General features: G+C 36.4%; 1 protein-coding gene across 1 annotated transcript in view; it reads left to right on the top strand.

Moving 5' to 3' along the window:
- LRRC9 (leucine rich repeat containing 9) overlaps window positions 1-27,344 on the top strand; it is a 142,797-nt gene that overhangs the window by 17,374 nt on the left and 98,079 nt on the right. The window contains exons 7-12 of the mRNA XM_073997473.1: window positions 861-1,043; window positions 6,775-6,930; window positions 17,260-17,456; window positions 18,350-18,481; window positions 24,015-24,191; window positions 24,521-24,638. Coding sequence (XP_073853574.1) covers window positions 861-1,043; window positions 6,775-6,930; window positions 17,260-17,456; window positions 18,350-18,481; window positions 24,015-24,191; window positions 24,521-24,638 — 963 coding nt within the window. The remainder of the gene's footprint in view (window positions 1-860; window positions 1,044-6,774; window positions 6,931-17,259; window positions 17,457-18,349; window positions 18,482-24,014; window positions 24,192-24,520; window positions 24,639-27,344) is intronic.

Consider the following 27,344-nt stretch of genomic DNA (forward strand, 5'->3'; position numbering starts at 1 on the left):
TGGGGTGAAGTTCAGGCCACTCAAAAGGAGCAGCATGGGTAAAGGTCTAAGGACAAGATAGGGCTGGGCACATTCCAAAACTTCAACTGGTTCAATATGACTAAATCATAAAATATTAGGGTTTAAACAGGAAGAGGCAGGATGGAAGAGTTAATCAAGAGCCAGATGACAAATAAAGGAAAGTATAAATAATGACTTAAACATCAGGAAAAAATATTTTAAGGAGAAACATTGGTCTGAGAGTGCATATCAATCCTTCCTCATCCATAGGTTGTGAGAGAACTGAGGCCCTCAAGGAAAGTTAGACTTTAGTTGACCATAATAGGTAAAACAGGTACTTAATGGAAAAAACAAAACAAAAAAACCCCAAAAATCAGGAATTCCATGATGATTGTTTGTAATGAACAGGGGATCCCATAGCCTTTAATGAATAGAGCAGATCTGGAAGCAGGGAGGATGAACAGGAGTGTTTCTAGGTGATAAGTATAGGAAATAGGAGTGAAGAAAGCAGAGACCTACAGGTATCCTGGGGGCAATTAGCAAGAGGGGCCGTGTAGGGAGGCAACATATTAATGAACAAATGTGCTCGCATCACTGGCTTCAATGTTCCAGCTGGAATACATGATTTAGTAAATATTTAAAAGGCATAGTGGTATAGCGTATTGTTTAATTATTGTTGCTATTTTCTTCAGGAATTTAGCTTGTTTTTCAATAGAAACATTTTAGGCATCTAAATCACTTTAATGTATTTAAGCACATAATTAGAATGCATTAGAGTATGGCTGATCTTAAGTGTTCAAATACTGCCTTTAGAAATGACAGTCACAATTAATTGAACATTATCTTTGCTGGTGTTTTAGGAGCTCACGAACTTAACCAGGCTGCCTTGCTTAAAGGATTTATGTCTGAATGATCCTCAATATAAAACCAATCCAGTTTGTCTTCTGTGTAATTATTCCACACATGTATTATATCATTTGCCTTGCCTTCAAAGATTTGACACATTGGATGTGTCAGGAAAGCAAATCAAGGAACTGGCAGATGTAAGTACATCCCTAATCAGGCATCTGTGATTTCTGTTTTATTAGTTAGTTTATTAGTTAGGCTTCTTTCTGGCCATGTCCACATATGGTAGGTAGGATTATCAGTTCAGTTCTTGTTGCCAAGTCTACTTTTGCCCTAGTGAACTGGATATTACACATAAAAGTATATAAATAATAATATTAATACTAGAATCTTAATTTTGATGACAGTACTGGAAGGTGAAATAATGAAGTAATATTGCTTCTAATCTATACAAAACAAGAAGGAAATTGAAAAAAATAAGTGTCAAAAATAATTAGACTAGTGCCATGTATATATAAATTAAAGCTTAAATAACAGAAATGTAACAACCACTTCTCCTTTGGAATATTACATATCAAAATTAGAAAATATCTATGGTTTATGGTAGTCGACCAAGGATTAGGTAGATTTTAATCTAATTAAAGATGGTTTGTGATTATCTGAAAGTTTAAGTAGCTGAGGACATCTACTTCATCTCTTCCCCTAAGAGAAGTAACAGATGAAGACAGGAGTGGTGGAGGCCAGATTATGTGAGACTGTAGACTGTTGTAAGGACTTTGGTCTTTATTTTGAGTGAGATGGGATCCACTGGAAAATTCTGATCAGAGGTGGGACTAAGATGACTTATGGTTTAAAGGGATCCTTTTGAATAATGTATTAAGAATAGACAATTAGAGGGGGAAAGTTGAAAGCAGAGAGACCAGTTAGGAGATTATTCCAGTAACTTAGATGAGCAATGTGGATGGTTCAATGCATGGTGTTCACAGAGAAAGTGGTAAGAAGTTGGATTCTGGTAGCAGTTACAAGATGGAACCTATCTGGGTTTACTGATGGATTGGATATTAAGTACAGAGGAAAGAAGTAGAGAATAATTCCAAGATATTGACTGGAGCAATTCAAAGAGTAAGTTGCTATTTGACGACATGAGGAAGAGTATAGGAGGAGTAGGGGAGGAGTAGGTTTAGAAGGAAAAATCATTATTTTAGAATCATGATAATTTTAGGCATGTAAAGTTTGAACAATTTTTTGAATATCCTAAGGGGACATGCTCAGTAAGTAGTTGGATATCCATATGAGTCTACTATGTGGGAGAGTTCCCCAGATTGGGGGTATAAATTAAAATATAAGAACTGAAAGCAGAAAGTTGGTACTTAAAGCTGTGGACTGGATGAGTCACCAAGGGAATGGTGTGGAAGAGAAAGTGTGTCACTTGGGTGCTAAATGTTGGGTAGATGAGAAGGAACCTACAGAGGAGACTGAAAAGGAGAACTAAGAGAGGCAGGTTCTTCTGACATTCTGACTGAGATTCTCATACATTTGGTTCAGTCTTGTAAATGTCAGGAGTAACATAAAGAACAACAAAAAAAGAAATTGTTAGACAGTTTCTAACATCTTAAATTAAGTAATTATATTTCATTTTCTTATTGTAAAATATTTACCCTCCCTTTACCTTTTAAGGCACAAATAAGATATATACTATAGTCCAGCTTTAGATTCAGACCAAAATGATTTTCAAATTCAAAGTATTTTTAATGTATGGATTGATATAGATTTCTAAAATGCTTTTTTCCTTACTATGCATAAGAAGACAAGTTGTGGCAGTTCTTTGTGATGAATTCTTGAACAGAGTGCTATTGATTCTTCAGATTTTCACCTATGACTGTGACCTAGTTTGTGTAAACTACAAGTGGCAGGTAAAGTCAGAACCTACCAGGAGGACCACCAAAGAGTTAGTGTGAGACAGAGGGAAGAACATATGGGTTCAAATCCGAAGACTTGGATTCAAGCCCCCAACTGCATGTGCTACTACTGAAGCTCAGTTTTCTGAACTGAAACGAAGATGATGAAAATAGTATCTGCTTTTCAGCACAGGGTTGTTTGGGGGAGCCAATGAGTTAATGTACATAAAAGCCCATTTTAATTGTTAAGTAGTATAAAAATAAGTGCTATGAAACTATAGTTGAATATAATTCTGTTTATGACTTTGAATTCTTTTTTGGCTACCTAAGATGCAAAGGGATCAAATTTTGTCTTAGTACAAACATGCAGCTGAATTTAGCATTATAACTAGTCCAATTTCTTTTTCTTAAAAGTTTTGACAGGTGTGGAATTCTACCAAAGTCTTTGAAAGTGACTTTGACATTAATTTTTTAAAGTCCGAATACAAAAAGCAAGTTGCATGTGGTCAGCCTACAAAGTTGATTGGCTATAGAGTTACAGTTTATAAAATAGTCTTCCCTCCTTCCCCAAAATCTTACTATATACTCTCAAACAAGGACAAAAAAAACCCCGTTCATTGACAACTCTTATTTATTGTTATGACATACTAAGTGATTTTGAAAAAGTTTAGAAATAGTAAAATATCATAATTTTTGTTTCTATATGAAGATATAGGTACATTCTTAATAAATTAGAAAAAGTTGAAACTATGGTAAGATTTACTAGACACTAAAGTCAGTCATTTTCTGCAGAAGATGGGGCAACTGAGAAGATGGGAAACATAAGTGGGAAGTAGACTTTTCATTGTATAAATTAATTTTTTTGGTTTTTGAAATGTGAATATATTGCTTATTCAAAAAAATTAAAATAAAACTCGTATGTTTTAATCTTTTATTTACCCCACCTAGGGGATTCCAAGTTAAATTTAAATTTTAGATAAACAATAAAGATGTTTTAGTATAATTAAATAAGTATAAGTAAGTTTAGTATTATGTATATTAAAACATTATTTGTTGTTTATCTGAAATTCACATTTAATTTGGTATCCTGTATTTTATCTGACCAAATTAACTCCATCCCATGTTCTCTTGTTGTGTTATTTTCTCCCTTTTATTTACAATTGATGCATAATAATTCTATATATAATGATCAAATAAGGGTAATTAGCATATTCATCTCCTCAAACATTTATTTTCTGTTGTGAACATTCAAAATCCCTTCTTCCAGATTTTTGAAAATATACACATTATAGTTAACCATATTCACCCTGCAGTGCTACAGAACACCAGAATTTATTCTTCCTATCTAGCTGTAATTTTGTACCCTTAACCAACCTTTCTCGCCATTCTCTCCTCCCAACTACCTCGCCTACAGCCTCCAATAGCTACAATTCTGCTCTCTACTTCCATGAGCTCAAAAAATGTTTTTAGTTCTCATACGTGAGTGATAACATGCAGTCTTTATTTTTCTGTGCCTGACTTATTTCGCTTAACATAATGTCCTTCAGGCTCAACCATATTGCCACAAATGACAGGGTTTCATTCTTTTTTATAGTTAAATAGTATTCCATTATGTATATACACGTGTGTGTGTGTAATATGATATACATATATTACATTTTCTTTATCCATTCACCTATTGATGGCATTTAGGTTAATTCTAAATCTTAGCTATGTGAATAGTGCTGCATTAAACGTGGGGGTGCAGGTATCCCTTGGATACACTGATTTCCTTTGTTTTGGATAAATACCCAGGAGTGAGGTTGCTGAATCCTATGGAAGTTCTGCTTTTAATTTTTTGAGAAAACTCCATCCTGTTTTTCATAATGGCTGTACTAATTTACATTTCTACTAACAGCATATAAGAGTTCCCTTTTTTGGGCCCAGGTGAGCAGATCACTTGAGGTCAGCAGTTTGCAACCAGCCCGGCCAACATGGTGAAACCCCATCTCTACTAAAAATACAATACACATTAGCCGGGTGTGGTGGCAGGTGCCTCTAATCCCAGCTACTCGGGAGGCTGAGGCAGGAGAATTGCTTGAACCCACAAGGCAGAGGTTGCAGTGAGCCAATATTGCGCCACTGCACTTCAGCCTGAGCGACATAGTGAGACTCTATCTCAAAAAAAAAAAAAAAGGAGTTCCCTTTGCTCTGCATCCTCACCAGCATCTCTTTTTTTGTGTGTGTGTGATTTTTATTTGCATTTCCATGATGGTTAGTTAGTGATGAGCATTTTTTCATATACCTAGTGGCTATTTGTATGATATCTTTTGAGAAATGTCTGTGCAGTTCCTTTGCCCACCTTCTGGTTGGATTATTTGTGTGTGTGTGTGTGTGTGTGTGTGTGTGTGTGTGTGTGTGCGTTTCATTTGTGTGTGTATGTGTTTGGGTTTTTTTTGTATTTTGTTTTGCTGTTGAGTTGTTTGAGTTCCTTGTATATTCTGGATATGAGATCCTTAATGGATGAGTAGTTTGCAAATATTTTCTCCCTTCCATAGTTTGTCTCTTCACTCTGTTGATTGTTTCCTTTTGCTGTGCAGAAGCTTTTTAGTTTAATGTAGTACCATTTGTCTATTTATGTTTTTGTTGCCCATGCTTTTGAAGTATTTGTCATAAAATCCTTGCCTAGATCAATGTCCTGAAACATTTTCTCTTTTTTCTTCCAGTAGTTTTATGGTTTCAAGTTTTACATTTAAGTCCATTTTTTGAGTTGATTTTTGTATATGTTGAGAGATAGGGGTCTAGTTTCATTCTTCTGTATGTAGATATCCTATTGTTTTAGATTTAAGAATTTATTAGAATTATTTTTAGCTGTAACTGACCCACAGAATTTTGTATTGGATTTCCTATTCTCTCCAAATAGGAAAAAAAAAAAATCAAGAAACACCATTTCCCATTTCTTAAGTTACAATTTTTTCTTTTAACTCAGTTGCACTTCAGAAATTAAGCTTTTATTTATAAAAGATATTTAATCAGTTTATCATGATCCTAAAACAAATTTTTTTCTTGACTATTCTTTGTTATGATTGTCTTATTTTTGGCAGGGGAATTTGGTGATTTCAGTTGCAGTACTTCATAATATGCATGGGGAAATAGAATTCTTTTGGCCTCTCATCATACTATGTATTTGTTTCTATTCTGCCTTTTATGCCAGAAAATTACATTAGGATCTTAATTATCCACTCCATACTAAATAAATTTCATAAGAAAAGACTGCATCTGTAGAAAATACATGTCTAAGAGTGTAAAAGTCTTCCAACTTATTTGCTTTCATTATTTCAGGTAAACAAAACCATGTCAGATTTTTTATAATGCCTCAAATTTGTTTATGGTCTTCTCAGATAGTTCTTTTTAACTAACATAACTCTCAAGTACCATTTAGCTGGTGCATTTCTTAATTATGGATTTAATCAATTTATCCTGATAAATTTATTAATAACTGAATGATGCATTGTTATTAAGGAATGCAAGATAAATGGATTTGATAGACATTTAGTAATTTGCTTAGCCTAATGAACATTCTTTTATAAATTTGAAAAAAAATTATATTCCTTAGCCATGCTTTTAAAAAATGAATTGAGTAATGTAATATTTGCTTTTAATTCTTATTAATTTCTTTTATTCCCTGAGTTAATCAAATAGGAATAACGAGTTATATGTTTGCTCTAATTGTACTGCCTCATTACCTGTACTATTTTATACATTACATTTTATCTGTAGTCTCTTTATGTTGTTATTCTGGAAATAAATGTGAATTTGCCTCACACTTTATGCCTCACAAAGAAAATCTTTGGAATTTTATATTTTTTATTAAGTTTAAATATAGAACTCTGTGTAGCCATTGTCACTCCAGCTATCATCTTTATTAGTACCTGAGCATGCAAATCATCTAAATTGTTATATAGAACATACTGTACTTATATAATATCACTAATAATTGCCTATAATTTGTTTTAGCTAATTTTTATGTTGTTTTCTTTCTTACTTTTAGACCACAGCAATGAAAAAAATAATGTATTACAATATGCGTATAAAAACTCTTCAGAGGCATCTTAATGAAGACCTTGAAAAACTGAATGATCGAAAATGCAAATTACAAAAGTTGCCAGAAGAACGAATAAAATTATTCAGCTTTGTGAAGAAAACCGTAAGATTTAGTAATGTAAAATTCCAGTGGCCATATCTTAAGAAAACTGTTAGATAAGATAGCAAGCAATATATTTTAAATTATGTATATAATACACACACACACACACATATGTAATTACTACTGAATTTCAAGTTAAGCTTGCTCCAAAAAAGTTTTGATTCCAAGTACTTAACTAAGCTGCATTCTGTGCTTAGAAGTCTGCAATTCAAAAAAGGTGTAGGTGAGTAGATTGCAAAAATTTTCTCCCATTCTGTAGGTTGCCTGTTCACTCTGATGGTAGTTTCTTTTGCTGTGCAGAAGCTCTTTAGTTTAATTAGATCCCATTTGTCAATTTTGGCTTTTGCTGCCGTTGCTTTTGGTGTTTTAGACATGAAGTCTTTGCCCATGCCTATGTCCTGAATGGTACTACCTAGGTTTTCCTCTAGGGTTTTTATGGTATTAGGTCTAACATTTAAGTCTCTAATCCATCTGACAAAGGGCTAATATCCAGAACCTACAAAGAACTCAAACAAATTTACAAGAAAAAAACAAACAACCCCATCAAAAAGTGGGCAAAGGATATGAACAGACATTTCTCAAAAGAAGACATTCATACAGCCAACAGACACATGAAAAAATGCTCATCATCACTGGCCATCAGAGAAATGCAAATCAAAACCACAATGAGATACCATCTCACACCAGTTAGAATGGCGATCATTAAAAAGTCAGGAAACAACAGGTGCTGGAGAGGATGTGGAGAAATAAGAACACTTTTACACTGTTGGTGGGATTGTAAACTAGTTCAACCATTATGGAAAACAGTATGGCGATTCCTCAAAGATCTAGAACTAGATGTACCATATGACCCAGCCATCCCATTACTGGGTATATACTCAAAGGATTATAAATCATGCTGCTATAAAGACACATGCACACGTATGTTTATTGCGGCACTATTCACAATAGCAAAGACTTGGAATCAACCCAAATGTCCATCAGTGACAGACTGGATTAAGAAAATGTGGCACACATACACCATGGAATACTATGCAGCCATCAAAAAGGATGAGTTTGCGTCCTTTGTAGGGACATGGATGCAGCTGGAAACCATCATTCTTAGCAAACTATCACAAGAACAGAAAACCAAACACCGCATGTTCTCACTCATAGGTGGGAACTGAACAATGAGATGACTTGGACTCGGGAAGGGGAATATCACACACCAGGGCCTATCATGGGGAGGGGGGAGAGGGGGAGGGATTGCATTGGGAGTTATACCTGATGTAAATGACGAGTTGATGGGTGCTGACGAGTTGATGGGTGCAGCACACCAACATGGCACAAGTATACATATGTAACAAACCTGCACGTTATGCACATGTACCCTAGAACTTAAAGTATAATAATAATAAAAAATTTAAAAAAATTTTTTAAAAAGTGTAGGCTTATTAAATTATGAATTTTGTTAAAAAAACTATGTATTTTAATGTGAGTTAGAGTGTTACAAAAATTGTTAGACTTATTTCAGCTGCATTTTTATTAGATGCCAGCAGGCTGTGCTCAAAATTCATTTGCTTGTTTAAGGTGCTAAAAAAAAAAAAAAAAACAACCCTTTACTAATAATATTAAGGTATACAACAAAGTGGGAATTTTAAGTCAAGCTATATTTTAGTAATATGCATGCATTTTTATTTAGAATAAATTGGATTTCTTTTACTAAAAGTAGACCCTGAAAAAGTAAGCATTATTTAACTCAAAACAGAATCTTGTATATATAATAATTCTTGTATTTTTTTCAGTATGAGGAAATAATGGATTATTCAACAAATGGTATTAGAAAAGTAGTCAAACTATTTGGGAGCTGGAGAGTTGGATCCTTCATTTGCACTTTACAAAATGTAAATACCAGTAGGAAAAAAAGAATTAAATGTAAAAATCAAAACATGAAAACTTGAAGAATAAATATATAGATGGATATATTTATCTGATCTCAGCCTGCTAAATTAAAGAAACACTAGAAATCACAAAGGAATAAAATGTAGATTTGATTTTTTAAAAACCAGTGAAATGCTTTTGTATTTAAAATCATCATTAATAAATGTAAACAAAAAATGAAACTGAAAAGTGTCTTCAACAAACATGATGGACAAAGGGTCAATATCCTTAGTATAAAAAGATGCTCATATGTAAAACAAAATAAAAGGTAAATGTCTAAATAGAAAAATTGAGCAAAGTATGTAAACTAGAATTTTGCAAAAGTAGAAATAAAAATGACTAAGAAGCATTTGAAAGAACTCAATTTGATGATTAATTCAATTTGATGATTAATTTCCAAATGTTAATTAAGATACCAAGAAACTGTTTTACCTATAAACTGTCAAAGTATGACACATGACAGTACTCAGGCTGGTGAAGACGGATGTGACACACTAGATACCACTTATGGAAGTGTAACTTTGGTCATATGTATAACAGTCTACAAAAGCTGAGTTTTTGACCCAGTAAATCTGCTTCTAGCACTCTATTGTAAATATGTATATAAAATGATATATATAAAAATATTTATATATATATCATTGCACTATTAATAATTTAAAAATTGGAAACTGTTTAATGAGAAGAGTTATACACTCAAGATAGTGTGTAGCTATTAATATTAAAAACCAAAGTTTTGAAATACATTTAATGCTTTTTTAAAGTGAGCAGTTCTTATTATAATTAGAAAAATATTCTTAAAGTAAAACATTAATAAAATTTAATTAAAATTAAAATTAATAATAAAGATTTCAATAAAAATCACAAGAGATCAATATATGGATATCACTTTATATCTGCTATTTTCATGTGCAAATGCATGTATTAAGTAAAATCTGCAAATGAGAAAAATAATGGCTATAGATATATACAAATATATACATTTTAATGAATATGCTTAATCTCTTTTCTAATACCTGGATATATCTATTATAGAGGAGTGCAGATAACTAGTAAATTTCCACTTATATACACTTGCCCTTATAGAGTACAGTTTATCTGTTGTTGTTGTTGCTTTTATTTTACTTTAAATTCCAGGATACATGTGCAAAACATGCAAATGTTACATAGGTATACATTTGACATGATGGTTTGCTGCACCTATCAACCTGTCATCTAGGTTTTAAGCCCCACATGCGTTAGGTATTTGTCCTAATGCTCTCCCTCCCCTCGCCCCCCACCCCACAACAGGCCCTGGCGTGTGATGTTCCTCTCCCTGTGTCCATGTGTTCTCATTGTTCAACTCCCACTTGTGAGTAAGAAAATATGGTGTTTGGCTTTCTGTTCCTGTGTTAGTTTGCTGAGAATGATGGCTTCCAGCTTCATTCATGTCCCTGCAAAGGACATGAACTCATTCTTTTTAATGGCTGCATACTACTCCATGGTGTATATGTGCCACGTTTTCTTTATCCAGTCTGTCACTGATGGGCATTTGGGTTGGTTCCAAGCCTTTGCTATTGTAAATAGTGCTGCAATAAACATATGTGTGCATATGTCTTTATAGTAGAATGATTTATAATCCTTTGGGTGTATACCCAGCAATGGGATTGCTGGGTCAAATAGTATTTCTGGTTCTAGATCTTTGAGGAATCGTCACACTGTCTTTCACAATGGTTGAACTAATTTACACTCCCACCAACAGTGTAAAAGCGTTCTTATTTCTCCACATCCTCTCCAGCATCTGTTGTTTCCTGACTTTTTAATAATCGCCATTCTAACTGGCATGAGATGGTATCTCATCGTGGTTTTGATTTGCATTTCTCTAATGACCAGTGATAATGAGCTTTTCTTCATACGTCTGTTGGCAGCATAAATGTCTTCTTTTGAGAAGTGTCTGTTCGTATCCTTCGACCACATTTTGATGGGGTTGTTTTTTTCTCGTAAATTTGTTTAAATTCCTTGTAGATTCTGGATATTAGACCTTTGTCAGATGGGTATCTTGCAAAAATTTTCTCCAATTCTGTAGGTGGCCTGTTCAATCTGATGATAGTTTCTTTTGCTGTGCAGAAGCTCTTTAGTTTGATTAGATCCCATTTGTCAGTTTTGACTTTTGTTGCCATTGCTTTTAGTGTTTTAGTCATGAAGTCTTTGCCCATGCTTATGTCCTGCATGGTATTGCCTAGATTTTCTTCTAGGGTTTTTATGGGTTTGGGTTTTACATTTAAGTCTTTGAGCCATCTTGAGTTACGTTTTGTGTAAGGTGTAAGGAACGGGTCCAGTTTCTGTTTTCTGCATATGGCTAGCCAGTTTTCTCAGCACCATTTATTAAATAGGGAATCCCTTCCCCATTTCTTGTTTTTGTCAGGTTAGTCAAAGATCAGATGATTGAAGAAATGTGGTGTTATTTCTGAGGTCTCTGTTCTGTTCCATTGGTCTATATATCTGTTTTGGTACCAATATCATGCTGTTCTGGTTACTGTAGCCTTGTAGTATAGTTTGAAGTCAGGTAGTGTGATGCCTTGAGCTTTATTCTTCTTGCTTAGAATTGTCTTGGCTATACAGGCTCCTTTTTGGTTCCATATGAAATTTAAAGTAGTTTTTTCTAATTCTGTGAAGAAAGTCAATGGTAGCTTGATGGAATAGCATTGAATCTATAAATTTCTTTGGGGAGTATGACCATTTTCACGATATTGATTCTTCCTATCCATAAGCATGGAATGTTTTTCCATTTGTTTGTGTCCTCCCTTATTTCCTTGAGCAGTGGTTTGTAGTTCTCCTTGAAAAGGTCCTTTATGTCCCTTGTAAGTTGTATTCCTAGGTGATTTATTCTCTTTCTAGCAATTGTGAATGGGAGTTCACTCATGATTTGGCTCTTTGCTTATCTATTATTGGTGTTTAGGAATGGTTGTGATTTTGCACATTGATTTTGTATACTGAGACTTTGCTGAAGTTGCTTATCAGCTTAAGGAGTTTTGGGCTGAGATTGTGGGATTTTCTAAATATACAATCATGTCATCTGCAAACAGAGACAATTTGACTTCCTGTCTTCCTATTTGAATACCTTTATTTTTTTCTCTTGCCTGATTTCCCTGAACAGAACTTCCAATACTATGTTGAATAGGAGTGGTGAGAGGGGGCATTTTTGTCTTCAGCAATGTTTCCAGCTTTCACCCATTCAGTATGATACTGGCTGTGGGTTTGTCATAAATAGCTTTTATTATTTTGAGATATGTTCCAGCAATACCTAGTTTTTTTGAGAGTTTTTAACATGAAGGGCTGTTGAATTTTATCGAAGGCCTTTTCTGCATCTATTGAGATAATCGTGGGTTTTGTCATTGGTTCTGTTTATGTGATGGATTACGTTTATTGATTTGCTTATGTTGAACCAGCCTTCCATCCCAGGGATGAGCTGACTTGATCATGGTGGATAACCTTTTTGATGTGCTGCTGGATTTGATTTGCCAGCATTTTATTGAGGATTTTTCATGGATGTTCATCAGGGATACTGGCCTGAAATTTTCTTTTTCTGTTGTATCTCTGCAAGCTTTTGGTATCAGGATGATACTGGCCTCATAAAATGAGTTATGGAGGAGTCCCTCTTTTTCTATTGTTTGGAATAGTTTCAGAAGGAATGGTACCAGCTCCTCTTTGTACCTCTGATAGAAGGTGGCTGTCAATCCATCTGGTCCTGGGCTTTTTTTGATTGGTAGGATATTAATTACTGCCTGAATTTCAGAACTTGTTATTGGTCTATTCAGGGATTCAACTTCGTTCTGATTTAGTCTTGGGAGGGTGTATGTGTCCAGGAATTTATCCATTTCTTCTAGATTTTCTAGTTTATTTGTGTAAAGGTGTTTGCAGTATTCTCTGATGGTAGTTTGTATTTCTTAGGGATCACTGGTGATATCCCTTTATCATTTTTATTGTGTCTATTTGATTCTTCTCTCTTTTCTTCTTTACTAGTCTAGCTAGTGGTTCATCTATTTTGTTGATCTTTTCAAAAAACCAGCTCTGGCATTCATTGATTTTTTGAAGGGTTTTTCATATCTCTACCTCCTTCAGTTTTGCTCTAATCTTAGTTATTTGTCTTCTGCTAGCTTTTGAATTTGTTTGCTCTTGCTTCTATAGTTCTCTTAATTGTGAAGTTAGGGTGTCAATTTTAGATCTTTCCAGCTTTCTGTTGTGAGCATTTAGTGCTATAAATTTCCCTCTTAACACTGCTGTAGCTGTGTCCCAGATATTCTGGTACATTGTCTCTTTGTTCTCATTGGTTTCAAAGAACTATTTTATTTCTGCCTTAATTTTGTTATTTTCCCAGTATTATTAAGGAGCAGGTTGTCAATTTCCATATTGTTGTGTGGGTTTTAAGTGAGTTACTTAATCCTGAGTCCTAATTTAATTGCACTGTGGTCTGAGGGACCGTTTGTTATGATTTCCATTCATTTGCATTTGCTAAGGAGTATATTACTTCCAATTATGTGGTTGATTTTAGAATATATGCTATGTGGTGCTGAGAAGAATATATATTCTTGATTTGGGGTGGAGAGTTCTGTAGACGTCTATTATGTCTGCTTGGTACAGAGCTAAGTTCAAGTCCTGAATATCCTTGTTAACTTCCTGTCTTGTTGATCTGTCTAATATTGACAGTGGGGTGTTAAGGTCTCCCAGTATTATTGTGTGAGTGTCTAAGTCTCTTTGTAGATCTCTAAGAACTTATTTTATGAATCCGGGTGCTCCTGTATTGGGTGCATATATATTTAGGATAGTTAGCTCTTCTTGTTGCATTGATCCCTTTACCATTATGTGATACCCTTCTTTGTCTTTTTTGATCTTTGTTGGTGTAAAGTCTTTTTTATCAGAGACTAGGATTGCAACTCCTGCTTTTTTTTTTTTTTTTTTTTTGCTTTCCATTTGCTTGGTAAATATTCCTCCATTCCTTTATTTTGAACCTATGTGTGTCTTTGCACATGAGATGGGTCTCCTGAATACAGCACACCAATGGGTCTTTAATCTTTATCCAATTTGCCAGTCTGTGCCTTTTAATTGGGGCATTTAGCCCATTTACATTTAAGGTTAATATTATTATGTGTGAATTTGATCCTGTCATCATGATGCTAGCTGGTTATTTTGCACATTAATTTATGCAGTTTCTTCATGGTGTCATTGGTCTTTATATTTTGGTATGTTTTTGCTGTGGATGGTACCAGTTTTTCCTTTCTCTATTTAGTGCTTCCTTCAGGAGCTCTTGTAAGGTAGGCCTGGTGGTGACAGAATCCCTCAACATTTGCTTCTCTGTAAAGGATTTTATTTCTCCTTCACTTATGAAGGTTAGTTTGGCTGGATATGAAATTCTGGGTTGAAAATTCTTTTCTTTAAGAATGTTGAATATTGGCCCTCACTCTGTTCTGGCTTGTAGGGTTTCTGCAGAGAGATCTGCTGTTAGTCTGATGGGCCTCCCTTTGTAGGTAACCTGACCTTTCTCTCTGGCTGCCCTTAACATATTTTACTTTGTTTCAGTGTTGGAGAATCTCACAATTATGTGTCTTGGGGTTGCTCTTCTGAAGGAGTATCTTAATGGTGTTCTTTGTATTTCCTGAATTTGAATGTTGGCCTGTCTTGCTAGGGTGGGGAAGTTCTCCTGGATAATATCCTGAAGTGTGTTTTCCAGCTTGGTTCCATTTTCCCCATCACTTTCAGGGACCCCAATCAATCAGAGACTTGATATTTTCACATAATCCCATACTTATTGGAGGCTTTGTTCATTCCTTTTCATCTTTTTGCTCTAATCTTGTCTTCATGCCTTATTTCAGTAAGTTGATCTTCAATCTCTGACATCCTTTCTTCTGCTTGATCGATTTCAGCTATGGATACTTGTGTATGCTTCACAAAGTTCTTGTGCTGTGTTTTTCAGCTCCATCAGGTCATTTATGTTCTCTAAACTGGTTATTCTAGTTAGCAGTTCCTGTAACCTTTCATCAATGTTCTTAGCTTCCTTGCATTGGGTTAGAACTTGCTCCTTTAGCTCAAAGGATTTTGTTATCACCCACCTTCTGAAGTCTACTTCTGTTAATTCATCAGTCTCATTCTCTGTTCAGTTTTATGCCCTTGCTGGAGAGGAGTTGCAATCATTTGGAAGAGAAGAGGCATTCTGGTTTTTGGGATTTTCAGCGTTTTTGTGCTGGTTTTTCCTCATCTTCATGGATTTATCTACCTTTGATCTTTGAGGCTGATGACCTTCGGATGGGGTTTTTGTGTGAGGGTCCTTATGTTGATCTTGATGTTGTTGCTTTCTGTTTGTTAGTTTTTCTTCTAACAGGCCCCTCTTCTGCAGGTCTGCTGCAGTTTACTAGAGGTCTACTGCAGACCCTGTTCATTTGGGTATCACAAGTAGAGGCTGCAGAGATTGCTGCCTGCTCCTTCCTCTGGAAGCTTCATCCTGGAGGAGCACTGGCCTGATGCCAGCCAGAGCTCTCCTGTATGAGGTGTATGTCGACCCTGTTGGGAGGTGTCTTCCAGTCAGGAGGCATGGGGGTCGGGAACCCACTTGAGCAGGCAGTCTGTCCCTTAGCAGAGCTGGTGCACTGTGCTGGGAGAATCTCTCTTGTCAGAATTAGCTGCTGTCTTCAGAGCTGGTAGGCAGGAACGATTAAATCTGCTGAAGCTGTGCCCACAGCCACCCCTTCCACCAGGTGCTCTGTCCCAGGGAAGTGGGAGTTTTGTTTGTAAGCCCCTTACTGGGGCTGTTACCATTCCTTCAGAGATGCCCTGCCTAGCGAGGAGGAATCTAGAGAAGCAGTCTGACCACAGCCGCTTTGCCACCCAGCCGAGACCTCCCAACCTTCTTAGCACTGTCAGGGAAAAACCACCTACTAAAGCCCCAATAATGGCAGACACCCCTGCCCCAACCAATCTCAATCAACCCAGGTCGACTTCAGACTGCTGTGCTGGCAGCAGGAATTTCAAGCCAGTGGTTCTTAGCTTGCTGGGCTCCATGGCAGTGGGACCCACTGAGCGAGACCACTTGGCTCCCTGGCTTCAGTCCCCTCTGCAGGGGAGTGAATGATTCTATCTCGCAGGGGTTCCATGGCGGGCACCTGTAGTCCCAGCTACTCAGGAGACTGAGGCAGGAGAATGGCATGAACCCAGGAGGCGGAGCTTGCGGTAAGCTGAGATCACGCCACTGCACTGCAGCCTGGGCGACAGAGCAAGACCGTGTCTCAAAAAAAAAAAAAAAAAATACTCCTGCAGCTAGCTCAGTGTCTGCCCAAACAGCTGCCCAGTTTTGTGCTTGAAACCCAGAGCCCTGGTGGTGTAGGCACAGGAGGGAATCTCCTGATCTGCAGATTGCAAAAATGGTGGGAAAAGCATAGTAACCTGGCTGGATAGCAGAGTCCCTCATGGCTTCCCTTGGCTGGGGGAGGGAGGTCCCTGCTTCTTGCACTTCCTGGGTGATGTGACACCCCATCCTGCTTCTGCTCACCATTCATGGGTTGGACCCACTGTCTAACCAGTCCCCATGAGATGAACAGGTACCTCAGTTGGAAATGCAGTAATCACCTGCCTTCTGCATTGGTCTCACTGGAAACTGCAGACCAGAGATGTTCCTATTCAGCCATCTTGGCCCCCCTCCTCAGTACAGTTTATCTTTAAATTACATAAGGCTGAGATTAGAGTTAGACAAAAGAGGTTCTTGCTGTGGGCCCAGAATTTAAGGGAGTACCCAAAAACCTTAGTAATCAAGATAAATAATATTTAATGAAGCATTTTTAAATATCTACATTAATGCAAAAAGTTCATTATGATAAATGTAAAAACCCCAAAATAACAAAACCTTAAGACCAGTGCTGAGTCATGTAAGAGACTAAGACAAAAGGAAAAATGTTCACCCCTATATATATGCTTTTGTGTATTTCTACTAGTTATTTTTTTCCAGAACACCAAAATGGTTGAAAAATACTTAAAAATTGAAAAGTAGGTGTGTTAAAAATTACATTATTTTAATTTTAAATATTTGTACTAAAACCAGTATTTATTTTAATTTTACTTTGGCTTTAATAGAGGCAAACTTATTAAAACTATTTGAAAATCTGTTGCTTTGCTTATTTTCAGTTGAGAGACTGCCATGTTTGAAGTGGTTAAGGTTGGCACTTGGTCAAGAGAAACTGGCTGACTGAATTTGCACCCAAGTTGAAATCACATGTTTGGCATGCTTTTATGAAATTTAGCTTGTTTATTACCTGGATTCCCACTTTGTTCATTTAAATTAGACATTTGTTTAATAGATCCCATTAAAAATTAATATCTGAATTCTGAATTTGCCTAGACCATGTTTTATTTTTATTTTGCTCTCTGATGCAATGTTTTCCACAGTTGGAACGAGAACTGGCTGAACTCAAGGGCTCGGGCAAAGGGCACAGTGATGGATCCAATAACAGTAAAGTAACTGATCCTGAAACATTGAAGAGTTGTGAAACTGTCACTGAAGAACCAAGTCTTCAACAGAAGATATTGACCAAACTAAGTGCCTTGAATGAAAGGGTAACATTCTGGAACAAAAAACTAGATGAGTATGTTTAATTAATTATCTAGTTGTTCAGATTTAAAACCGAGAGAATCAGAATGTTTTGGGCCATCATTGACCCTAGTTCCCTTCTTCAGGAGTGTGAACAATTACAGTATGAAGTAAAGCATGAATTATATTCTTAGTACTAGTTCCTAGTACTTATAATCATCATGGGTTAAAAGCTGGCATACAGTTTTTTTGCAGAGGCAGTTCTTAATTAGGAACAGTAAGCTTCCTCCCAGTGGCTTCCTATCATATCACTGCTCTAGTGTCTGCAAACTAAAAACAATAGAGCCTCTGCTGGTGCATAAACTCACCAAACAGATGAGACCTGGCAAAGCCCACACACAGTAGAAACAAGTTCAGTCTCAATTATCAATTCAAAATGTAAAGCAAGAAGGCTTAGCAAGGACTGTGAATTTTTTTATTTACTAAGGCACTAAGTGGATAAGTTAGTGTGCCCTGTGATAATACTAAAAATGATGGTAACATGTATTGGGTTTTTATTTTGTGCCAGACTCTTTGCTAAGATCTTTACATGTATTTTGCATATATATAAAACAGCCATTTTAGAAATAAGGACTATGAATATTGCCATTTTACTAAGAAAACTGAGGCATAAAAAGTCCAAATGACATGTCTGAGAGCTGAAAGCTGTAAGTGGTAGAGCAAGGATAGTCTTCTAGCATTCGCATATTCTGAGAGTAGCAAAATTAAAAGTGATTTTAATTGCCAAAAATAGAATATCCTTTACATGGTTTAACTGTTAACACAAAACTTTATCCATTGAAAGGAAGCCTTGTGTTTTAACATCAGTTTAAAAAAAGTCTATCATAAGTTTTAATGTTGTGATTTGTAGATCATTCTAATAGCTGTATGTATTTTTCTCTCCAACAGAATTGAAGCAATTTATCATATTGAAGTAAAACAAAAGAAGAAAAGTCATGGCTTATTGATCCCACTTTTGTTAACTGAGTTAGAGACTGTGGGAAATTTCCATTTTGAGGAAGGCACTCGATCTGATGACTGGTAAATCTTTTAGAAATTTAGTATAGCTTTAAAAATAATTTAAGTACTTAGGATCATCAACCAGAATATCAACTTGTAAAATCCTAGAATGTCCCATTTTTGGAACATCTCTCATGCAGAATATTCATCTATTAAAAATTGGCAGGCATCTATTGAAAATTGAAAATTACCTACTTTCCACCTATACATTTCTGTTTATGCCATTATCATGAGCCAGCCTTGAAGACATCCTAATGATTTATCATTGCTCTTTACCCAATTTTCCTTAGCCCAAGAGCAGAATATAATTTAGAAAAAAAAAGTTTATAATCAAGTTTTAATTTTTCATATGTTTATACTGTTTGTTTCTGGACTGGATATAGTGCATGTTTCTGAATATTGGTTGAGAAACTGGAACAGAGCAAGAATGCCAAAGCAGGACTGGCAACAGCAGGTTGCCAACATGGGAGGAGACTGTCTAGCAAATCTTCTGTAGGTCTGTGATCAGAGTGGAACCCACTGTTTAGAGATAGCTACAGTAAGGATGCACAAGAACACTACATGTTAGGATAAAGTATATGCTTATATCAGGAATTCAGGTCAAAAGCTTGTATCAGCAAAAGTGGAGAGACACCAGATTCAAGCAGAAATGAGACAGCCAGGCTTTAGAACCAAGGCCTACTAGTAGATACTAGGAAGTGGTTGTGTTGCTTCAATTAGAGGGGCACAATTTAAAATTACCCTTAAAAAAAAAAGTCATGAAGAAAAATATTGTTAAGTATGACTTTCACATTTCTGAGTCATTTTTTTTCAGAATTGAAGAGCCTGTGAAACAGAAAGATTGCTCTAGAGCCACAGTAGGAACTGGGTACATGGAAATACACCAGGAGACATGTCAAACTATAGAATGGACTTGGCACATAACCCTGGAGCATGATTTTACTTGAAGTCAATGTCAAAATAAATACTACTTTTTATAGTGTAGAATGTAAAACTTACACTAACTTTTTAGAAAAAAAACTGTCAGTGTTATGGGTTACTTTAAACCAAGTCCCCTGATTTCTATTAGACATGGCTTTTCTCTCACCTCTGTGAGTAAAAGCTTCTCAAAGGTCTTGGGAGAACTCTGGTGGAAAAGCGTAAGAAGCTCTTTGCAGGGGAAAAAGAGGCATTTTAAAATACTTTCCTTTGTATTAGTACATCCATTTGCCCAGGAGTTACTACTGTTTGCTTAACCACATTATTTGATTTTTATATACAAAGATATAAAAGGTGTTCATCCAGTTCCCATATAAACAAGTAAAGGCCTTGACTTTTCAAGTGCAAAAACTGAATGGTGTGTCTCTACTGGGTGCACATTTATATTCACTCAACCTAAACAGGAATTTTTTTTTTTTTTTGAGATAGAGTCTCGCTGTGTTCCCCAGACTGGAGTGCAGTGGCCCGATCTCAGCTCACTGCAACCTCTGCCTCCCAGGTTCAAGCGAGTCTCCTACCTCAGACTCCTGAGTAGCTGAGATTATAGGTGCATGCCACCACACCTGCTAATTTTTGTATTTTCAGTGGAGATGGGTTTTTGCCATGTTGGCCAGGCTGGTCTCAAACTCCTGGCCCAAGTGATCTTCCTACCTCGGCCTCCCAAAGTGCTGGGATCACGGGCATGAGCCACTGTGCCCAGCCCTAAACAGGATTTTTAAAACTTATTTCTGTTTCTTTTTAACTTATTGCAAAGGAAGCTCTTTGTGACAAGTGGATTAGTGAAAAAAAATGTAAAAGCAAAATGACCAAAAAGTCATTTAGATAACTATGTCAGCCTGATAGTAAATTAGGTGGATTTGATGGATTTTGATTAGCATTAACCTGTTTACTTGGTTTTAAAAAGGGTAACCTTGATTTATTTTAAGGAATAAATCAAATATATGTTAGCAGAATTTAAAGGACTGTTTTTTAGTTTTAGCATACTGCAAGTTTGGCTACTTTTCCTCTGATCTTTTATGCAAAGAAATAACTACTAAGTGCTTTAAATTGCTAGGCTACATTTCTAGTTGTTTTATTTAAACATTGACTTATCTTATTAATATTTTTAAGGCTAAGGATTCAGTCTTTAAATAAAAAGTATTTGAGTAGAACTAGGACTGAAAGATTTTCTGTTAAAATTACCTTTATGTCTTTAACAACAACAAAACACTGCATGTTTCTAATTGTATGTCATTATCTCTTAGCTTCACTTCTTTTATGAAATAAAATTATTATATTTTCCAGTTTTAAAAAATCTTATTTTATAGAGACATGCTAGTTGAGTGGATTATTGCTACTATACCTTCATTATTATAGATTCATATTATTTACTGATGTGTTGCCAATTGAGTTACCCGTTGACATCAGACAACATTTATCAAGTAGGGACTCCAAAGCATAAAAGATGCTGTCCTTGTGCCTGAGAAGCTGTCAACCTGGTTATAGATACAGTCTATTTACAACTTTAAAAACCTTTAAAATACCACGAAACAATATACAAGTGACTCTGTAAGTTCCTTTGGGGAAGATAGGATGTTTTGTGTGTCTTACAAGTCATAACATCTAGCATGGGGCTGGATTAATAGCCCAGTATATATTTACTAGTTGAAGCTTCCATATCACTTTATAGATACTCAACAGTTTTGCTTTGATGTATATAATGACTTTCAGTAATTAATCTGCCTCTTTATAAATATTTCATGCTATACTATCTCAAGGAGCTACAGAAGCAGAAACTTTTTGTTTTATAGGGTTTTGAAACTGTTATGATGTTAAGTCAGTAAGCCTGTAAAAATATTTATTAAACCCTTATCTAGGATTATAAAGTATATTTTAATAGATTAAGCATCAGACATTTAAAAACATATGTATCCTACATTTGCTAAATGAGCACATTATTGTATATTAACAAAATTTGTAGGCATATTTCTATGTAACTGAATATATTAGTCATTGATACATATCATTGTGAATGTTTATACCGTCAAGTCCCGCTGAATGAATGAGGATAAGGTACACAGTTCTGCTGATTCTAAAGGATTTGAACAGGAGTTATGATTAGTTTAGAGACCATACAGTGGAGAATAATGAATCCTCTACTGTAGGTAATTACTGAATGTAATTTGGAAGGCAACAAATAGCTGCAAAAGCTTTTGTTTTGTTTTGTTTTATTGGCAGACTCTTCACCTACAGTGAAGGATCAGTGTTCTCCACTGTATGGTTTTAGACTATCATAACTTCTGTTCAGATCTTTTAAAGTCAGCTGAACTGTGTACCGCACTGCTCTTGAAGCAAATGCAGTACTCCACCACATAAGTGGTTTTGTTTGTTCTGCTTCCTTCACCCAGAATGCTTTTGCATACCTCACCCTTACTTCATCATTGCTCAGCTGTTGAATTCCTGGGCAACATAAAATATCCATGAAAAAATCACACCTCATAGCTCCTGCCTTCCTGGGGGACCAGCCTAGAAGCTAGATATTGCCTATTCATTCCTTCCACCCATTCATGAGACGCCTCAAGCCCAATATCCACTATATAGCAAAAGCTTTATCTAAAACACCTGCAGCCCTAGTTTCTATCAGAGTGCAGAAAGCTTCCAGGACATGTTATTTAGGGGAAACCTGACAAATTTAGGCCCAGCAAATGATCCCTCTGTAGGAGGGGCACTAGCTTCCCCACCTCAGATGATAATGTGGCTGTTTTAGTAGGTCCTCTGAACTGGTTAGCAGGCATCATGCTTGATTGCAACACTATTCATATCTGTCTTCTCTACCAGACTGTGAGGTCCTCTGAGATTAGTTTGATTTAGGCAGCTGTCTTTTCAACTCCAGGGGAGAAGTAATTTATAAGATCCTGGCTGCATTGATTAAGTATTTGCTTGTGAGAAATACAGATGCCCTAAGTTAGGAGCTCGCTCTTAGGCTCAAGGAGAGGCTACCCATCAGGAAGCTCACCTCTGTGACTTTAGCTCACACCCATTTCAGATCCTGGTTGATTATGTAGGTGAGGACCTAGATCTTTCATTAAAGGCAAATGTATTCCTTATAAGATCATTTACTTCCTTCTCAAGATGATCCATTTTTCAATCTCATCTCAATCTAGGTTCTGTGCTAGACAGGACCGGAATTTTATGCGTATGGCCAGGTGAGGGCAGCAGAGAGCAAACAAGCGCTTCAGTGTTCTTCACACAGCTGGCTCCTGCTGCTCCTCCTCCAATTTTCAGATCAAATATCTTAACGTCTCTGAAAGGTCTCCTCCAAGGCCCTATCTTAAGTAGGTCCCCTTTGCATTCCTTACCCCAAGCTTCTCTTCAGAGCCCTTATCAGTTTAGAAATTTTATTTCTGGCTTTACTTGTTTAGGCTTCATTAGAGCAGACATTGCCTCTTTCATATCCGTATTCATAGTCAGGAAGTTATTTCAGTAGTCCAATGAGAGATCGTGGTGATTTGGATTAGGATGGTAACAGTGGTGATGATAAAACATGATCATATTCAGGATGGATTCTAGATGTAGAGCCAGGTGAACTTCCTAAAGAATTAGATACTGGGGCCGGGTGCGGTGGCTCAGGGCTGTAATCCCAGCGCTTTGGGAGGCTGAGGCAGGCGGATCACTAGGTCAGGAGATTGAGACCATCCTGGCTAACACGGTGAAACCCCGTCTCTACTAAAAATATAAAAAATTAGCCGGGCGTGGTGGCAGACGCCTGTAGTCCCAGCTACTCGGGCGGCTGAGGCAGGAGAACGGCGTGAACCCGGGAGGCGGAGCTTGCAGTGAGCGGAGATCGCGCCACTGCCCTCCAGCCAGGGCGACAGAGCGAGACTCCGTCTCAAAAACAAAAACAAAAACAAACAAACAAAAAAGATTTGGATACTGGTAAGGAAGAAAGGAGAGGATTATTCCTACGGTTTTGACTTAAGCTACCAGTTAAATGGTGGTGCCATATACTGAGATGGAAAATACTCAGAGGAGCAAGTTTGGGGTGCAGTGTTAGTTATGTTAAGTTGGAGTCACCTATTTAATATGCAGATGGACATATCAAGTAGGTAGTTAGATATTCAAGTCTGGGTATAACCAGCTAAGTTGGGTAGAGATCAAGACTAGAAATAAAATGTTGTAATTTATCAGGATGTATATACAACCAAGGAACCACGTGAAATCATCTAGGGAGAGTGTTCATGGAAACAAGAGGAAGGCCAAAGGCTGATCCCTGGGCAGTTCAACATCTAAAAGTCTATCTGAGAAGACCCAGCAAAGAAAACTATGAAAGAGCAGCCAATAAGAGGAAGGCGTGTGTAGTTTCCCTGAAGCTAAGAAAGAACATGTTTCAGAAAGTGAGGATTGCTCAACCAACGTGTCTTCCAGGCAGAACAAATGTGCAATAAATGAATAAACAGAGCCACTATATGATTATAGTATCTTTAGCAAAAAAACACAAAATATGAGCCATAGCTTTTATCATATGTAATCTTCTGTTCTTAAACATTTTAAGGAAAATCTGTTATACTCTTCATGTATATTCTGTATGCCCACATAGGTTTAATTTCTGCTATGAATTAATTCTGTCACGTTTTTGTGCCTGGGACTTCAGAACATATGGTATTACAGGAGTAAAAGTAAAACGCATCATTAAAGTTAACAACCGTATTCTGAGATTAAAATTCGAAGAGAAATTTCAAAAGTTTTTGGAGAATGAAGATATGCATGATTCAGAGTAAGAAGTTGAATTCTTTATGGAACAACTTTAAAAAGTTTGACCGTATTTGTAAAATTTCTATTTTAAAAGTTTACAGCATTAAAAATACACATATACCTTGCTAGTAAATGTTTCCTTTTTATGCATTTCCCATGGCTAGGATGACCTCATAATTTATCCACATAGAGCCTGTTTTTGAGATTGAAGGCAGGGGAGCTATTAATAATAACACTAGAACATTGCATGTAAATGAGAAATATCCCTGGCAGGACATATGGTTATCTTATCTACGGCTAAGCTTTTGTGAAATCAATCCTCAAACTTCTTCTGTTTCACTTATTCTTAAGGAGCTACCGAAGGATGCTGGAATGCCTTTTTTATGTTTTTGATCCTGAAGTTACAGTGAAGAAAAAGCATCTTCTACAAATACTTGAAAAAGGATTCAAAGAGAGTGAAACAAGCAAGGTAGCATAGAATGTCATTTAGAATAATGCTTTCTTCCTAGCAAGTGGAGCTCTGCCACTGGTTAAGCATGATTCCCAATCCTTTTATCCATATTTATAGTAAACTTCTACTGCTGTTTCACAAAAAGCTTAGTGTTATTATGGAAAGTATAGCATCTTTCCTCTTCGGATTATACCAAAGTAAGTCTATCAATTACTACTGTCTGACCCTACTTAATCCTTCTAGGCATCTTATTTTTATGTTATGATCCTTTTGTTGATGGTTTTGAAATCTGCTTTTTAAATTGGCTATACATATTTAATCTGTTGTAAACTCTCCAGAGTCTTCACCTTGAAACAATTCAGTCACTTAACTCCACTGTACTTTGTAGCTATTGTCCTGTTTTCACTTTCTTTTTACTGCTACCATTTCTTTATTCTCTACTTCACTATTCCCCATCTTGCTGCTGATCTTGCTTTATCATTGGTAACTTCTGATGCCCCAAGTACCCAACCAATCCTTCTCAGACCTCCACCGTCTTCACGAGGCAGCTGTAGCACACTGGTGTAGAGCAGCGCTTCCCAGTTCTTTTCACATCATGACACACATAAAATGATAATATTGCTGCGTTTGGATCCTGATTTCACTCCTCAGCAGCTATGTGACTTCACCTCTCTGTTCATCTGTTTCTTCCTATCTGTAAAATGAAGATAATAATAATATCTATTTTGCAGAGTTGTTACGATTTAGTGAGATAATGCATTAAAAAGTTCTTGGATATTTGTACACCAGTGTTCATGACATCACTATTCAAATAGCCAAAAAACTAGAAATGCAAATATGTATCAACAGATGCATGGATAAACAAAAGTGGAATATACATACAATGGAATTCTATTCAGTCATAAAAAGAAATGAAATTCTGAAACATCCTACAACACGGAAGAACCTTGGAAACATTATGCTAGTGAAATAATAAGCCAGACGAAAATGGAAAAATATTGTAAGATTCCATGTATGTGGAGTACCTAGAATAGGCAAATTCAAAGACAGAAAGTAGAATAGAGGTTACCAGAAGCTCTGGGAGAGGAGGGGGTAGGGAGTTACTGTTTAATGGGTACAGAGTTTCAGTTTGGAATAATGAAAAAGTTCTGGAAATGGATGGTGCTGATGGTTGCACAACAATGTGAATGTACCTAATGCTACTGAATTGTATGCTTGAAAATGGCTAAAATGGGACATTCTATCTTGTGTGTATTTTGCCACAATAAAAAAAATCACCCCCCAAAAAAGCATTCCATACACTCAATGGGGAATGGGTTGGTGGGAGTAGAAGCAGATGACAAGGCACTATGTGGGGGAGTTATTGCAGCAGCTCAGGCCGTAGAGGTTGGTACTCTGCTGCAGGGTGGTGGTGAGAGTGCTCTCATTGTACTTTATGGAGAAGTAAGAAGGAGGTGAGGAATTCAGGGTTTTACAAGGCAGAGTGAATTGCTCACATTCAGTCCAGAGAACTATGAACCATTATCAGGAGAGGGTGAGGGAAGGATGAGGCTAACACTTCTGTGTTTTCCACCTACCAGCCCCTCTGCTGAGTACGTTATCTTCTGCATCTCCTAAAAGAATGAACCATCTCCTTTAATTCTCCCACAGCTCTCTGTGCTGCTCTGTCCAAAAGAGTAGCCACCACCCACATGTAACTATTAAGCATTTGAAATGTGGCTAGTCCAAATTGAGTATACTGAAAGTTTAAAACAAGCACTGTTTTTAAAGACTGAGTATGGAAAAAAACACTATAATTTTTATATTGAATACATGTTGACTTGATAGTATTTTGGACATATTAGATTAAATAAGATAATAAGATTTACCAAAAAAAATCTCTTGGACCAATGCCTGGCACCAAGAAAGTTTTTGATATTTTATTTTGAAAGTTTTAAATATTTTTATTTTTGAATTTTTATCATTGTCTGAAACATTTGACACTATTGATTGCCTTCTCCTTTTTGAAACTCTCCTTTGGCATCCATGATATTATACTATTGTTATCCTCCTATTTTTCTGATTGTTATTTGCTTCCTTTTTGTTCCCCATTTTGCCTCTAAACATGAGAATAACACAGGTTAAAGTCTCCTGATCTTCCCTTTTTTCTTCACACACCGTCAATTACTGTCATTGTTAAGATCCTAGAAATGGGAGAAACATCAGCGTGTAGCATGTAAAAGATGAGATGAGCTACATTTCTGTGCTATGATGTGTACATAATGGGTCAGGATAAATATTTATGTTCTGCATTGTTTAAGAGATGGGCTCTGATTTAAAAGACAGCTTTGTAAGCAGTTTAGAAGAGAGGTTTGGCTAAGGTTGGCAGTATCTACAGGCAGACGGCTGGCTGTAGTAGGGAAGAAGAAACTATTTGGCTAACAAACATATCTAAGGTTAAGTCCACTTTCTAGTTGGAAGAGGAAGGAGCTCTTTCTGTCACTTCAGGATGAAGTGTTCAGTAGTAAGGGTGGGAGAGTATGTGAGTAAATCTGCTCACATAGCTTGATTTCATTCCCTATCAAATTGTTTGTAATCAAGGACTTGGTCAATAAACGCAAAGACTATCACATATTCCCTTATGGTTTCTCTAAAGTGTACATCTTCAGTTAGGCTATCTCTTCCTCTCTGCTGTGACACCTACAGCTGCCATTCCTGCATGGTTAATATACTTTATTCTCTTAT

Source organism: Macaca fascicularis, chromosome 7 (assembly GCF_037993035.2).
Source record: "Macaca fascicularis isolate 582-1 chromosome 7, T2T-MFA8v1.1".
NCBI classification, from domain to species: Eukaryota; Metazoa; Chordata; class Mammalia; order Primates; family Cercopithecidae; genus Macaca; species Macaca fascicularis.